The sequence below is a fragment of the Nyctibius grandis genome, chromosome 1, assembly GCF_013368605.1.
Source record: "Nyctibius grandis isolate bNycGra1 chromosome 1, bNycGra1.pri, whole genome shotgun sequence".
Classification (NCBI taxonomy): Eukaryota; Metazoa; Chordata; class Aves; order Nyctibiiformes; family Nyctibiidae; genus Nyctibius; species Nyctibius grandis.
In genome coordinates, this window is record NC_090658.1 from 122,819,454 (window position 1) to 122,836,340 (window position 16,887).

General features: G+C 43.4%; 1 protein-coding gene across 4 annotated transcripts in view; it reads right to left on the minus strand.

Annotated features, from left to right (window-relative positions):
• HS1BP3 (HCLS1 binding protein 3) overlaps nucleotides 1–16,887 on the minus strand; it is a 60,752-nt gene that overhangs the window by 35,270 nt on the left and 8,595 nt on the right. For all 4 annotated transcript variants that reach the window (XM_068404098.1, XM_068404107.1, XM_068404084.1 and 1 more), the window contains 2 exons: nucleotides 10,037–10,244; nucleotides 7,478–7,691 (listed from right to left, as the gene is read on the minus strand). In XM_068404098.1, coding sequence (XP_068260199.1) covers nucleotides 7,478–7,691; nucleotides 10,037–10,244 — 422 coding nt within the window. The remainder of the gene's footprint in view (nucleotides 1–7,477; nucleotides 7,692–10,036; nucleotides 10,245–16,887) is intronic.

Consider the following 16,887-nt stretch of genomic DNA (forward strand, 5'->3'; position numbering starts at 1 on the left):
GGTTGACCCTAAAAAAGGCTGAGAGCATACAATTGATGGGAGGCTTATCCTTTAACCGGATGGGTACTACACACTTTTTGCTGCCTTTTCTTTTTCATCTCTTTGATGGGGAAGAACACTACACCAGACAATGCCCTTGGTTTTCAGAAAAATTTCAACTGTCAGAAATGTTTCAGAAGACCAATGGGGTTGTTTACTGGGATTTTGCAAGTTGCCAATCTGACAGCAGCTGGACTGGAATTGTGACAAATACTTGTGTCACTTGGCAAAGTGACGGTCGAGCATGCCATGCAACCTAAGGTTGTGACTCAACAACTGACAGAAAATAAAGATCTGCCTGTTTACGTCTCTGAAGGCTTCACAGCTGTGAGCACGGATACACACACTGCTAGGAAAACAAGGCTCGCTCTTTCTTTTCTTGTTTATTGTTTTAACTATCTGAATTTCATTAAAGAAAAAATAACTTGTATCTTCCCTCTTCTTTGATGTTTTGACACCTCCACTCTCTCTCAGCTGATCAGGAGAGACAGACATGTGTTTCTACAGCTGTGTATGAATCCTACTGGATTCAGAGGGGAAGTCACGCACTTACCTGGCTAGACCAAGAGGCAGTTGTGAATTTATGAATGGCTAAGGAGTAGGAGGATGCCTGAGGAGTAGCACCCTGAGGAGTGGCAGGAGTACAATCCTGCCAACCAATGACCAGAAGGCACAGCAGCTGAACATACATTTTGACAAGTTTGCTTCAGACCATCTGTCCAGCAGTCAGCAGCTGTGCCATGATACCGCACCAGCTTGCAGAAATTCTCTTCCTTGGAGGTGAAAATCCACTGCCAAACGTACTGCCCTCACCTATTACAGCTCTGGGCACTCCATCAATAAAACCACTTGAAAAGATGCTAAATGCGGGACTCCCCTTAAGCCAATTTCTGCCTTTTTGTCAGCCATTCTCAACAGCCCAAGGTTTCTGGCAGATGAAGCAAGATCAAACGTTGTCACTCATTTCTCCCCCAAAGGCAAAAGGCTGAGGCCATCCTAGGCTCTTCTGCCACAACAGGGAAAAAATGGAAAGGGAGCACTGGGATGAACAGCTCAGGAGTCAAACTCTAGCCTGACTGCCATTAGGGGGCTGGGAGATAGGGGCTGAAGGTGTAGGACGCAACCCAGGAACAACTGCTGGCTTGTGCACCAACCTACCTCCTCCTGCAGCCAGCCTGGCTCTGCAGGGCTCTGGCAAGGCCAGGGCTGGCTGCTCCTTCCTTGCCAATCTGTTGCTCAAAGCCATCGCCCATTTCATCTGCAGCCAGAAAAGGCCCCGAGTCCAATAATAATATTCTTACCAACTAAACCCAGTAACGGCAAACCTCTGGCACCAAGAGTGGTTGAGCTTGACCCCAGCAGCAACTAGCTACAAGGCTTTTAAAAACTTTTGCCAGAAGGCCCCCAAAAGGTCAGCCCTTACCAGCCCCATCCCTTCCTAACTATTGTCAGGAGTTAGCTGCATCTGTGTTTAAACACAACAGATGCAAAACTTCCACCTACCCACATGCCTTTATTCCTCTGGGAAGGCACAAATTTGGATGAGGAGACGCCATGAGGGGAAATCCGCTGAAACAATAGCAAAGGTAGAGAGCGGAGACAGAAACTCTCCAGGACTCACGAGGAGACAGAAGAGCTCGTGCCTGGGGAATACCCACCTCCGGGCTCTGTGCAGTTCGTCAGTAAAAACCTAGGGCTGAGGGAAGATGTGCTGTGACTGAAAGATTTAGGGAGGCAAAGGAAAAAGGACGGAAGGGAGGGAACTGCATGTGGAGGAGAGGCTCCTGCGAGGGCTGCGGAGAGCTGATGGAGGCAGGAAAGGAAAGCACAGGAAAAGGTGGGTTCTCCCAAGCTGTTGAGCAAATATTACCTCAGAAGTTAACTGCAGCTGAAGAAATGCATGCACAGGGCTGCTGCATGCTTTATCCCATGAAGCAGTCATGCTCCTTTTGCAGAATTGTTGCTGCTTTGTTCAGAGGAGCTGGTTCTGAGTTGTTTTAATCAGCTGCTGTCTCAGGTTTATAGGAATAAACTGAATACAAGTACTAAATTCAGTTGTTTTAACTACAAAGTGAGAGGAGGGAGATGCTAAAGCTCTTGGCTTCAACCTACAGACAATAAAACTGCATAGTTCATCCACAGAGGGAGAAGACAAAACCCAATTCAGTTATTGTGATATGTTTTTTAAATAGTTTTAAGATACAGAGCTAGAAATGCCTAACCTGATCCTGCTTGGATCAAGTAAAAAAATCCACAATCAGTTGCCTGAATTCCCTACAAAAAGCAAAACCCTAAGGAGCCCTCAGAGCAGGCTGGGAGCAAACATGGCTCCTCCTAACCCCTGTGGGCAGAGGAGCTCAGGGCCATACTGTTTTTTTAGCAACTCCTTCACACCCTGGGCCTGAGCACAGGAGCTCAGTTCAACAATTCAACTGTTATGACACTCCCTGGTGCTCCTGTGCCATGGGACAACTTGCCTCCTCCTAAACCATCCTAATCACTGACCAGGAGGCCAGCAGCCATTTCCAGTGGGCATTCTGGTCATAGCAAACGTAATCTGGAGGACCGGGGAATGTAACAGCATAGACACAGCCAGATACTGCCCAGTCAGCCTCAGCCAACGCACCCTGGCACGGCTGAGCTAACTAGCATTGAGGCTGCTCAGGATTCCTGCTTCACACATCTCTCTTCACTCCATGCAAATCTGTTCTGAAACCACTGGCAAATTACACCTTTTTCCATTGCAGAATTTTCAGCAGTAACATCAAGAATATCCGAGCTGTGGGTGAAGAGCTCCTCCATCTTGTGGCTGTCTTCCATGACTTTCCCTTCACAGGACTAGCCTCTTTCAGATCTAGTATTCTTGCTTCTTTCATTCCTGAAGGCATTCCAGTTGGAGAAACCTCTGCAATTGTGACTAGCCACACAGTAATATTTTGCAATTTACCAGGAAAAATCCTTTAAAAGACAGCAGTGTTAAAAGATACTGCACTCTAAGAAGCCAGGTATATTGTCAAAGCGCCATGGTAGCCTACTGAGCACTTAAATATACGTTTCTGCAAATGCTGAGATAGATGGATTTAGAAAAGGGTGATAAAGAGCGTTATTGCACTCACTTTAAGGAGAACAACAGAGACAAAGATAAGTCAATATACCTAATATTGTTCCTACAATGTGGAGTAAAATATATAACTTATATTTCTCACTTATAAAGGAATTAAAACATATTAACAATGGGATATTCTAATGATGGTGGCTTACTAGAAAAAAAAAACGAAAAAGAAAAAAAGAGATGCTAACTTAATAAAAAATAGTTTGGCTATGAGAGCCTTGTGACTTAAAAGTCCCTGCACGCTTACACTGCCAAAAAAAAATGAAATAGAATCATAGAACCATAGAATGGTTTGCGTTGGAAGGGACCTTAAAGATCATCTAGTTCCAACCCCCCTGCCATGGGCAGGGACACCTTCCACTAGATCAGGTTGCTCAAAGCCTCATCTAACCTGGCCTTCAACACGGCCAGGGAGGGGGCATCCACAGCTTCTCTGGGCAACCTGTGCCAGTGTCTCACCACCCTCACTGTAAAGAATTTCTTCCTAATATCTAATCTAAATCTACCCTCTTTCAGTTTAAAACCATACCCCCTCGTCCTGTCACTACTTGTCCTTGTAAAAAGCCCCTCTCCTGCTTTCCTGTAGGCCCCTTTCAGGTACTGGAAGGCTGCTAGAAGGTCTCCCCGGAGCCTTCTCTTCTCCAGGCTGAAAAGCCCCAACTCTCTCAGGCTGTCTTCATAGGAGAGGGGCTCCAGCCCTCTGATCATCTTCGTGGCCCTCCTCTGGACTCGCTCCAACAGCTCCATGTCAATAGAGCCAGAAATGTGCCACTGCTACAGAAGTGAGTACACTATTAATTCCCTGCTGCACGGCTGATGTCAAAGGACCATCTTACTCAGTATTAGGAGTGCTTGCTCTTACAGGACCTGTATATTCTGTCCAAAGCTGAAAAGATTTCTATAAATGTCCAGGAAAACTTGCAAAGTAACTGGTGACAATACACTGGAATAACGATACTGCAAACTATGAAGAAGGGCAGTGGGAAAAGAGAAGATATACCCCTCGAAAACATTTCAAATTAATATCAACAACGCACCCCACAAATGTAACCTAATTCTGAGCACCTCTTATTCTAGGAAGAACTAGGCCTGGGGGAAAAAAAAAAAAAAGAGGAAGGGTGTTAAAAGCTGAAAACTTCATCAGAAATATATATTATGGTTTTTGAAATGTCCCTGATTTGGACAAGAAAAAGAACAGTCTTTCTGTTGTTAAGAATCCCAGACATGGCCCAAGATCACCCTGCTAAAACAGAAGGAAAGCTTTTGGGCATGAGAATCATATAGCAGAGAAACACTAAGTTTGTAGACCATCATTATACCCACAAAAGCTGAAGAGCATAATTGGCAAGTGAGTTGCCCACCAGACACAAAAGAGCAACTCGGACACAGCCTTGAATGCAAGGAAGAGTACCAGCACAACTGGGATGTCTCCTCCAGGCAAAAGGAGCCAGACCATTACAAGCTTCCACCTGGATGATCACCAGCAATACAAAACCAGAAGAAAGACCCTAGTTCAGCATTTTACCCTTAAGGCCAGCACATTTAACTGGGTATCTGGTGGTTCCGTAGCTCAGCAGCAGTGCTGGGCCAAATCCAAGTCACAGCCTTCTGGCCCAGGAGGAAAAGTTGTTACCAAATGAAGCGTGCTGACAACATATGGAGGCCTGTACTACTGGAGCAGTTTCATCCTCAACCAGAAAGAAAAAAACCTGTAAGTTACGCCAAACATGATTCAATTTAGGTCAGACCTCTGCTGCTCAAAGCACCCTGGCCACCAATACTGCTTGGAATGGACTGGCTTGTTTCAGTGCTGACTCTACATCTTTTCAAAGGTTTTCCACAGGGGAAAGGATTGAGGATTTTTTTTTTTAACCTGAATTTACTACACGTTAGGGAGCAGTTTACCACTAAACGTATTTATCCAGTCTGCATCACCTCCTTTTTTATTCACCCCCATCCCAAAGTAACTTCAAGCACATCTGAAGCACATCTAAAGCTGTGAGGCCTGCAAGCTCCCTCTTTAAAGCATGTAAGCACGTAACATTTTAATGGGCATAGAAGACACCCTAAAATGGTCACTCAAGAAATGCCCATCCACTGACAGCTCCTGCCTTTGGCCTCTTACCTGGACGCCTGTTACTAGATGGCATAAAGCTGGTATACGATGCTTATGCCCGACCTGATCTCCACTGATGGGAACTGAATATGTCTTCCATGGAAGCAGGCTGAGTTACAGGAAAGCAGAGACAATGTAAAATCAGATTCAGAATTCTCGTTTCCACTTCCATGTTTCTGCCCCGACACTGTACGTGTGAGATTTATAAAAATAATAATAAATACATATGGAGGTTTTTTTTATAGATAGCCAATCATTGATTTAGAGTGAAAAACATCTGACTGCATAATATGTCATGCTGCAGCTCTGTACCAGTACAGACCATACTTCTTATAGAAATGAACTTACTCTGATTCAGTAAGAATTATGTTCCCAAAAGGAATGGAAGCGATAAACTAAATGAGGATTAAATACCAGATCTTGTCATCCTTTGATGCATTAAAAGACCAAAATAATCAAGACTTTCAAATGCTATGTCAAACTGTGCAGAGCAGAAAAGCAAACTTCTTGCTTGTTTTGGCACAGCAAGCTCTACAACAGCTTATACTTGTAGTAAGTCGGAAAATACAACATTGCATTTGCTAACCCAATAGATCATTTTCCTGTCTAAAAAAGGACAGCTTCTTTTGTAAACTTACCAGCTAAGGACCATTTTGTGGGAAGTACTGCTTCATCTAGCTTCTCATTGTAAATAGTTATTTAAATTTTTTAAACTATTCTTCAAGTGCAAGCTGGAACACAGGAGGTTCTGCATAAATATGAGGAAAAACTTCTTTACGGTGAGGGTGACCGAACACTGGAACAGGCTGCCCAGAGAGGTTGTGGAGTCTCCTTCTCTGGAGACATTCAAAACCCACCTGGACGCGTTCCTGTGTGATATGGTCTAGGTAATCCTGCTCCGGCAGGGGGATTGGACTAGATGATCTTTTGAGGTCCCTTCCAATCCCTAACATTCTGTGATTCTGTGATTCTGTGATTCAACAAAAGAATAATTGTGATGCTGAGTAATTAAGCACGTGCTTTGTCAAAAGAATAATATTTAAAGTTTTCTGGTGATACGTAAAGGATTAAATACTTCAAGTAAAAAGGATGATATCAGGATATCAGCAACTACATACGATTACAACAGCAGGAGCAAAGTCCAAATGGCACTTCCAGTATTAGTCATCGTAGTTGACCTGACTTAGTGTGGGAGACTCCAGCTTAGAGCCTGGAGTGAACGATCCCCTTGGAAATGATTCAAGGTAATTGGGAAACACCAAGAGAAGGCTCTGGCTTGTTACTATCAGTTACTGCCTATTGCTATGAAGAAGCATTTTGAAAGCACTGTCTGGGTCCAAGACAAAGAACGTTCAGTAGTGGCTGGTGACTGTGGGTGGCTGAAACAATTCAGTTGAGTCAGTCAGTGCTTACTGAAGATCAAGAACAGCTAAGCCTTTTCTACTTGGGCATCTAAAGCTCAAAGGCACTCTAAAAAAAGTAGTCACTACTCATGATCCTAGCCACTGAGAAACTAAATTTGCTTCCAGGCTTCAGTAGCTAGAGATGGTTTTAGGAATTAAGTGAGAAATTTCATTTTGAAGTGAAGAAAACAACTGTCTGAAAATTATTGGACAGGTAAGCAAACCCAGATACTACCATCAGAAAGCTTTGATTCAATTATTGTTTCTCAAGCTGTTATTGCTTATGCCTTAGCAGCATTTAGCATGTGACACCTTCAGATAAGGAAAGAAGGAAAGAAAAGCCTATTTGTGAACATCATGATTGAAAGGTTGGCTCTTTTGGTCTTTACGCTGCTATAACTTTACCTCCTTGCAGACACAAGTAAGCTCAGCAGTTCCAGACACTGTAAACAGCAGTGTACTCCAGAGCGGCACTTCCAACGGACCCTGGTGGCTCTATGCTCTGTGGTGGGACACTGCAGTGTCCAGTAAAGTGCCTACTGTAGCTGAGACTGTTACCAAGGCATTCACAATGACCCTCTGTCACTTGGATTTCCTGAGGAATGCACTAAAGAGGCACTACAAAGTCTCTTCCCTCTATTGAGGCACCTCCTTCATGAAATGCAGAGGCCTCTCCTCCTCTGTGAAACTCAGCTGAAAGTGGCTGATGTTATAAAATGTTGGGATGAGGCAACAGTGACATAGAACAGCCTTATTTGTTTAGAAAACTAGGCTAAAACTAAATAACAAAAGCACTACCAGCCATACTTGATTATACCAAGAGGGTCTAAATCTTCTTCCTCTTCCTCCTCCTCCTCTTCTTTCTTCTCCCCTTTTTTGGCATTTTCCACTGATGAAAGCTCTGAGATTAATTCAGGCGTCTTCTCCTCTTTGAAAAAATCCAATGCCTCATTTTCTTCATCTTCTTTCCCCTCAGGAATGTTTTTACCCTTGAAGTCAATGGCACTAGTAGATTTTGTTCCTGCAAAATACAGTAACGGATGCAAAACTGAGTACACAGGATAACAACTACGTTTTAGGTAATGCCTTGCACCTGTTCCTGATGGTTTTGTTCCGGGAATGAAGGACACGATCAGCTTTTGTGAAACTCTTTCAACATTCTTGACTGTCCCTTCTATCCACCGATGTGTCATTATGTGTCTGACCTGTTTACTGATTTAAAGTAGTTAAGTAGAGAAAGACAGAGGAAATAAACTTCATCTGAGACATAGCAGCGCATGTCTAATCTGCTTATTTATGTTCCTTCTATAGTCAATAGAAACAACAGAATTTCCACATGGTGATTCATCCCACCCAAATAAAGCTGTCTGAGAAGGAGTTTCTCTCTGAAGTGCCTATTTCTCTCCACTGGCTACAGAGAGGCCATAAACACTCTGCTTAGAGGTAAGTAACTAACTTTCACATAGCTAGTTGAAATAAAGTCCACTTTTTGTTACTAATTTAATTTATTTGAGCTAAAATTAGAGCATTGGACAACATGAAAAAGTTTCCACAGCAGCTCTTCAATTTACACTCAAAAATGAAGCCTGAAGTTCTAACTCCCTTCAGTATGCAAGATCCATCCAACTGAGCAAATTCAGCAAACTGAAACACAGAATCACAGAATGGTTAAGGGTTGGAAGGGACCTCTGGAGATCATCTAGTCCAACCCTCAAACATGCCCTTTGACCAAGTCTTCTCACTGTACTTGTTACAGGCAAAGCCCAGGAGAATGAGGAGTGAAATATTCCTTGCTGTGGAGTCTCTGGATGTTCAGGAAAGCAATTTAAAATAATGAAACTAGCTAAAAATAGGCTGGTAAAAACCATGATGGATAAAATTCATGGTTTCATCCTTTTGACTGTTAAAGTAATATGGCATGGGAGACTCATCTCACCCAGCTTTTCGTGCTTGCATCTGCCAGATCACCCAGGGCAGACTTCATTGACTAAATGGGGGTGTCTCACTAAGCAAGTGGTCTTATGCTCCCCTTATAGGCAAGAGAGTGCTGGTCAGGGTAGGCAGTGGATGTTAGGATGCTGCTTATCTTATCCCCACAGTCATCTGTGTTTTACCACGTTGGTTCTCCCTAAACACTTCTGAATACATCGACTATGTCTCCAGCATCTGTAAAGAAAGTCTACACAGCTAGCTTGAGGATCTACAGTGTAGGTACTGAATTCCACCTGGTTTGGTAGGGTGAAACATATTATTCTATGGCAGATTTTGATGACCACGTCACATTACTTCCACCCAATCTGTTCACAGTATAAAGGCAGTCCAGACTAATTCAGCTGTAGACATGTGCATCATGGTTAAGTTATTCAGCATGCAAAGGTTAATCAACATGAATTCTGAATTCTCTGAGCAAGGGGTCTACGTTCAAGAGAACACTGCCAAGGAAAAAAAGAAAAAAAAATCCCAAACCTTATTAACAAAAGAATTTTGCCAAATATTATGCAACCCTTCTCCCCTTGACTTTAGGAAGCTGCCAGTCTTACAGAACTTCTAATCTGGCCACACTTGACACTTTTGCAAAATCCGCTGCTCACACATGGTACTTGCTAGCACCTTGCAACTTCACTTCCTTAAAACTAACGCTACACTGAGAATCCTGCACAGCACCAGGCTGCAGTATTCCCTGCTCAGCAGCTCTCAGCTGAATTAAGAGCAGAGAGCCCATCTGTTCCATTCATTCGATGACTCCCTGCTATGCCCAAAGAACATAAGAAATGAACTGTATGAATCACTGGAAGAGGCAACAATAGCTAGACATGAGGCTAAGGAAAATTTTTTAAGAAAAAAAGAGGCCAGAGAATGGGTTTAATGAATAAAGAATCTGCCATTTATTCATATCTTTCTCAGGGTCAATAATTTGCTTTAGGAACCTCTTCAGCAAGGCCTAGCAATTTTATTAGGAATGAAAACCAAACAAAACATGGAACAGTTGTTCACTAAGGGACACCCTGCACTGTCCCTTTAGGGTTTACCTCTCCACTGATAATATATGTTTATTTAGCCTTCTAAATATACGTGTTCTGAATCACAGCTTAGGTATATGCCTAAGGGAAATCAGAGACAGTGGGATAGATACCTTCAAAGCAAGCTTTGCGGTATCAGTGCTTCTGAATGAGGCATGTGTCCATTGAGAAGAGGAGAAAACCCTAGTAAACATGACTATGCAGCACTGTAGATGCACAAGAAGGTATTTTCAGTGACAGCCTTTATTCTGGCATTCTCTAGTTTCTCACTACCTGAGTCAAGAACTTAATAACACTTTTATCAAGCACATTCATGGGAGAGGGGACACTCACATCTTTTCATTACCTAAAAATTCCAGTAACTCAGGACTCGTTGCTAGATCCTCATCTTTCGAGATGAATTTCATGATATCATTGAACATAGCTCTTCGTTCACAGATGTCAGATTCCCCCACGAAGAGAACTTTTCTAGGCAAGAGCGGAAGAGAAGCCTGTGGATATCGTGCCGCCAGTCTCTGGTAGAGCTCCTCTATCTCACTGTACTTCTTGGAAACCTGCAATGAAGCATGTTGCCTGGGTAAGTTTCTTTACAGGGGAGACATGAGCAGCAAAGCAGCAGTTTAAGTGCGGTGAAACATTAACCCTGGAAACTGAAGTGGAAAAACATGTATGCCCAAGGAGCTTTACATAGAGCCTAGTAAAAGCCTGTTATCTACACAGTGAATCCCCAAGCATTGTCGCTGGTCTTCTAATTCTGTTATTAAAATCCGCTCCCTAATGGAATTGAAGTTCATATTGCCAGATACCCAGCATCCATTTGTCTGACTCATCGAACTACTGGGAAGGTCACTGCTCCAGATACTGTTCTCTGACAGCAAAAACCCTTGTCCACTAAAAATAAGCTGTATGATGCCCAGCCCTGAGAGACGGGAGGGAAGAGAAGCCCAGCCAGGTGTGCTTCAGTGCCCTTCTGGCTGTTAAGGCCTAAAAAACTGGCATGTCTGCTGCCCTGCAGTGGACCTAATAAAGAAACTGAAGGGCAAAGACCTCAGCTGACCCCGATTATTCAGTTTATCCATGAGAAATTAAAAACCAACAACTTGGCTGTGGCCTACAGGTTCTCATACAGGGAGAAGATGCCAACAGTGAATGGAGTCATTCATTCTGCAGACAAAGACGGGAAGCCTGAGCAGAAATAAAGCCCAAGATAATACAAGAAAAGCAATAACCATGGGAATGCTGGTTAGAAATGGTGTGGCTTCTAGGCCACATAAAGTTTTTAATTCAGTACCTTAAAAAATCAACACACAAAACCCACATACAAACAAAATATCTCCAAGTGACATTACAACAGGGAGTGACTGTCATTCTCTGTGACTGTAGTGTTATATATTATTCATCGTGGCCCTCCACGGCCCCATAATCTATGAATGTGTTTCAATGAATACAGAGTTAGTTTAAAAAAAAAAATAAAAAAACTAGTGCTAGTGGAATGTGTATGGCACAGATCCTCTACTTGGGTCCAGCTCTTCTCCTCCTGTAATATGTGTTGGTGAATACTAGTGGGGTGAATCCTAATTAATACTGCAACATAAAAGATGGAGAGATGTAAGCACCACATCTTGTGAAAGAAGAAGGCAGAATTCTTCCACCAACACAGTGATAAAAGAAAGTTAACCCAACAAAAAGCACAGAAGTAGAAAGGAAACAAGTTATAGATTAACCCAGAATCCATAAACTGCATCTATACCAGCTAACTAAATAGTATCAGGGAATATTCCCAGGCACTGGAACCTTAAGAGTGTCTATTAGGAACTTAATAGTGTCTACTGAAACCTGAAAATGTCCGGCACAGTTTTGACTCTGGGCAGCTAGCACTCTCCCAGATAATTTTTCAGCCCAAGATTTAGCCTGGTGCAGAGACCATGCAGCAGCCAGTTTGGGTACCAATGCCCATTACAGATGGTAAGAAAGTTTCATACTATGGATGCAGCCGGACTGTGATAGCTGCCCTCTGGGCCAGAGAACAGGTCCTGACATTCATAGACACACCTCAACTAGTTTACTAATTAGACGTAGGCATAAAGAGTAATAACCACCTTAGCTTTCATGCTTCCCTGCCTTTTGCAGTAATTATCAACCAAGCTAGCTGATTTGAAAAACATTTGCATTTCAGCTGTACAATGTTCACTACGGGTTCAGTGTTCAGTCACAAAAGGCAAGCAGATCTATAAAAAGGATCTGAAGCACAAAACCAACCTGAGTTGACAGGGGAATGAAAAACAAGAATTTTAGACTTGTCTCCTGTAAGCAACACAGGTAAGTGTGAGCAACACTGTGCTCTGCATGCAGGATCTGACACACAATTCAACAGCCAGGCACTGAAGTGATGGCAATAAAGAGACATTCCCAGAATAAGACAATGCTCCCTTTGAAAGATACCCCAAAAAGAGAGAGGAAAGCAATTCTGGAATTTCTGAATTGCTGTATGTTTCTAGTTTGCTAGGTCCCAGTAGCACTCTGAACAGGGTATGATACCAGAGCCCCTCCCAAAAACACCGTGTATGCACAAATGTAAGGGCAGTGAGGAGTTCACTGGTACTTTTTCAAGACAATAAACAATATTACCCTCTCCACAGAAAAAAAAAAATCAAGTCTGATTTGTGAAAAATGTTTAACATCTAATTACTTTCAATAATAAATAACAAATTAATGTCTGAAAGCATTACAAGGCAGCAGCCAATCAACAAGACTATGCCAGTGTTAAAATATTCAAAAAGTAACACTCAACTGAGACATACAAACTTATTTATTTCCTCACTTAATTTTCATTCCTCCTCTATCAAACTCTGTAAATTATTCATAAATCTCAATTTATGTCTAATTACACCGTTGAACCTAAAGCAAATGCACACCCTCGCATCCTGTCGCTAATTGAGCCTTTGTGAATCTGCGTGGGCTTTGAACACCACCACCACCCCCTGTAACATGCGACACAGCATACCAAGTGCGAGAACGCTCCATCCAAAGCATACTAATACGCTACCCAAAAGCCCGCACACCGTGCGAGCTGATTTCCAGTGGTGTGGGGATGCCCTCTGCTGGGATAACCCACCACACAGGCAAGATGTTAAACCTCCAGCCCAAACCTTTCCTCACTTACCTAAGACCAAAGCTGGCCCCAGAAAGCCCCTGCCAGCTGCGGCTCCTTGCCTGCTGTCCCTCTGGCTCAAACCCTGACTGCTGTTGGCTCTGCTTTGTCTGCACTCATCTTTACCTTGGTTTTGGTGCTGGAAATGCAGCAATAAGACTGGCTGAATCCAACAACCTCAGACAGACACATTTAGAATCACAGAATAGTTTTGGTTGGAAGGGACCTTAAAGATCATCTAGTTCCAACCCCCCTGCCATGGGCAGGGACACCTTTCCACTAGACCACGTTGCTCAAAGCCTCATCCAGCCTGGCCTTGATCACTGCCAAGGAGGGGTCATCCACAGCTTCTCTGGGTAACCTGTGCCAGTGTCTCACCACCCTCACTGTAAAGAATTTCTTCCCAATATCTAATCTAAATCTACCCTCTTTCAGTTTAAAACCATTCCCCCTTGTCCTGTCACTACTTGCCCTTGTAAAAAGCCTCTCTCCAGCTCTCCTGTAGGCCCTTTCAGGTACTGGAAGGCTGCTAGAAGGTCTCCCTGGAGCCTTCTCCAGGCTGAAGAGCCCCAGCTCTCTCAGCCTGTCTTCATAGGAGAGGTGCTCCAGCCCTCTGATCATCTTCATGGCCCTCCTCTGGACTTGCTCCAACAGGTCTGCGTCTTTCTTGTACCGGGGGCCCCAGAGCTGGACACAGAACTCCAGGTGGGGCCTCATGAGAGCAGAGTAGAGGGGCAGAATCACCTCCTTGACCTGCTGATCACACTTCTTGTGATGCAGCCCAGGATACACTTGGCTTTCTGGGCTGCAAGCGCACATTTTTCTCTCCTTGTTTCAAAGCAGCAGCACAGAGGCACTGCAGGGGCCTTACACCGCGCTGGCCACGTCTCACAGAGTGTATTTTCTCAGGTCGAGTCCCACGAATCACCCAGAGCATCCTCACACCTTTCCCGTCAGGAAGCACTGCTCTGCTGTGACAATTCTGGACACTTTCAACTTGATGTCCTCTGACAATTTTCCAGGGGAAAGGCATATCAGCACATAACAAAATTAAATCTTGCTTTTCCTGGTTACCACTCACAACCCTTTAAAAAGAGTCGATGGATCCTATGGCCCAAAATGTCAGGATAAAAAATAAATGCTGCCCTAAAAATCATTTTTTTTATTCCTATTAAGTAAACGAAGTCCCATTTGATTAATATTCGAGTATTTTTCTTCTGCTGCCTATAATTCCTCTAGGTCTTGATCCTGCAATTATCCTCTCCCCCTCCATGCCTCTAACTAAACTCTGTGAATACTGTGGAGCTAAACCCCCACCACTTGTAAGTCAGCCTGAGTGCACGCACTTCAAGGAGTTCTGTCAAGTCACAATATCAAAGGCTCAATATCTACTTCACTTCAAAAGAGTTAATCATGCAAATACACCAAAGCATGTGCGTATTTGCCAGGTCAAGACCCTATTTGCCTGTAACAATTAACATCCAACATAGAACTGAAAGAGAGATAGGGATGGGTTTGAAGATTTTTTGCACCAGGAACAAATAAGTAAGTTGAATATGATCAAATATAGCTAGAAGGTTACGAAAACCACTGGGAAGTTCAAAGTGAAAGCCTGAAGTTTGCTGCTAATCCCTCAAATCTCATGCATGTGCCTTGCCTCCTTCTTCCGGAGATCCTCACTCATGAAAGTACACCAGAATGCCTGTAGGATACGAGCCTGGGACTCTCAGATGTGCGTAGGAGAATTTGATCCCACTCAGTATTAATGGGATTTAATGCCTCCTTTCCCTAGGCTCCTTGTAATGCCCCATTTCTGACCTTAAACTTGTCTTAATATCCTTTATGTTTACTGCAGGGATTTCAAAGAAATGGAGATCTCAGAGCTAACTCAAACCCTTTGGCCAGCCAATGCACACTAGTGAAGAGCACTCTTGATTTTGTAGTATTACATGAAATACTTACGGCTACTGTGACTTTCTTTTTACAAAGCCTACTTCTTAACACTGTCACAAAATGGTACAGCAGAATTGTCCTTTCTACAACCACCAGCTTTGGATTCAGGACTCAAAAGCATCCCTTCTCGTAGAGAGAACAAACCAAGCTTTCACTTGCAGATTCCCAATTCAAGCCATACCAGAATTAATGTTGCTTGGTGACCTCCTGGGTATGCATTATGGTAGATTTTAATTACATGACCACATGCTGTTCTCCCCACCTGTTTGGCCCAGCAGAAGAGCAAGCACTCTAAGATTTCTTTTTAATCAACACGAATTCTTAACGGCTCCTGAACCTACTGCTACACTGAACAGGGATTTTTTTTTCCCTCTCTCACATCACAGAGGTTATATCGTGCAGGAATTTATCTTCACAGCACACCTGTATGGTCAGGAAATAGCAACGCCAACACACAGAGTTTGAGGCCCACAGAAAGAAGGCCAACATATGCAAACAGGCAATGATGAAAACATAGATGAACACACACCCACGTAGTGACACTCCCTCATTTTATGAAAGGAAGACAGTTCTATAGTAAATTCCTCCCAAAAATGTGCTGTGCCTGTCAAACACCAGTAGTTATTTGTTCAGCTTTGAAAAAGAACGAACTTCACCAACAAAAGTAACTTGTAAAAAAGAAGCAATTAAACTGGGCACAGATAGAAAGAGAAGGCACTATAGGCTGGGTGAATTTTTAAGAAGACTGAGAAGAGAGAAGTTAATTGCTAAAACAGGTAAGGTGTGGCTAGAAGAAATGCATTTAAGATAAAGTCTTTTCTTCTTCCATATCTCACGAGATACTCTGCTCTCGTGAGACCCCACCTGGAGTACTGTGTTCAGCTCTGGGGCCCCCAACATAAGAAGGACATGGAGCTGTTGGAGAGAGTCCAGAGGAGGGCCACGAAGATGATCAGAGGACTAGAGCCATCTGCTACGAAGAGAGGCTGAGAGAGTTGGGGGTCTTCAGCCTGGAGAAGAGAAGGCTCCGAGGAGACCTTCTAGCAGCCTTCCAGTACCTGAAGGGGCTACAGGAAAGCTGGAGAGGGACTTTTTACAAGGGTGTGTAGTGGTAGGACGAGGGGTAATGGTTTTAAACTGAAAGAGGGTAGATTTAGATTAGATATTAGGAACAAATTCTTTACTGTGAGGATGGTGAGACACTGGAACAGGTTGCCCAGAGAAGCTGTGGATGCCTTGTCCCTGGAAGCATTCAAGGCCAGGTTGGATGGGGCTTTGAGCAACTTGGTCTAGTGGAAGGTGTCCCTGCCCATGGCAGGGGGGTTGGAACTAGATGATCTTTAAGGTCCCTTCCAACGCAAACCATTCTATGATTCTATGATTCTTCTCACAGAAAATGGCAGACCTACAGGCAATAATTAAATATCACCTTTGCATCAGCACCTCTGATACAGTACCAAAGATAAAACCAATTTCACTCTTTCAATAGAGCAAGAGTATTCTGACCTTTGAAAGAAATGCAGCTGAGTTTTCCTTCAATTACCAAATATAACCTCAAAGTTAAGCAGTTCTACAACTTATTTGCCCTATTTTACAAATAGCTTACTTTTTAATTAAAAATCCCTCCAGTTTCTAAGAATTTAGATACGCAAGTCATCACAGAAGTGAATTTCTTCTTCTGTTAATGCTTCACAAACGTTTCAATTAGAAATGCTACGATACTGATTTTGCATAGTCCCATTAAGGCTGGGGAACAGGGAACTCTGGGTTGTTTAGACCCACAGTAAAGGCTAGTAAGTCCACAGGTCAGATCTGCAATCTCTTTTCACTCTTTATCTGGTTTTGGTCATAGGCCCTTAACATATCTCCATCCAGTGTAGTCTAAATCGCAGCCCAGAGATCACAGCTAGCTTTGAGGATGCTTCTGTCCCGCTCACCATCTTTTTCCAGGGGATACAGAGAAGCTATTTGAGCAATAAGTGCTGCTCAATCACATCGCTGTCTGCAGTTGCTCACAAGCTAAGGCACAGAAAGCCAGTTTTGCTGCTGCCACCTAGGGCATGAGAGTGTGGAGGGCAGTCACTTCAACTGGA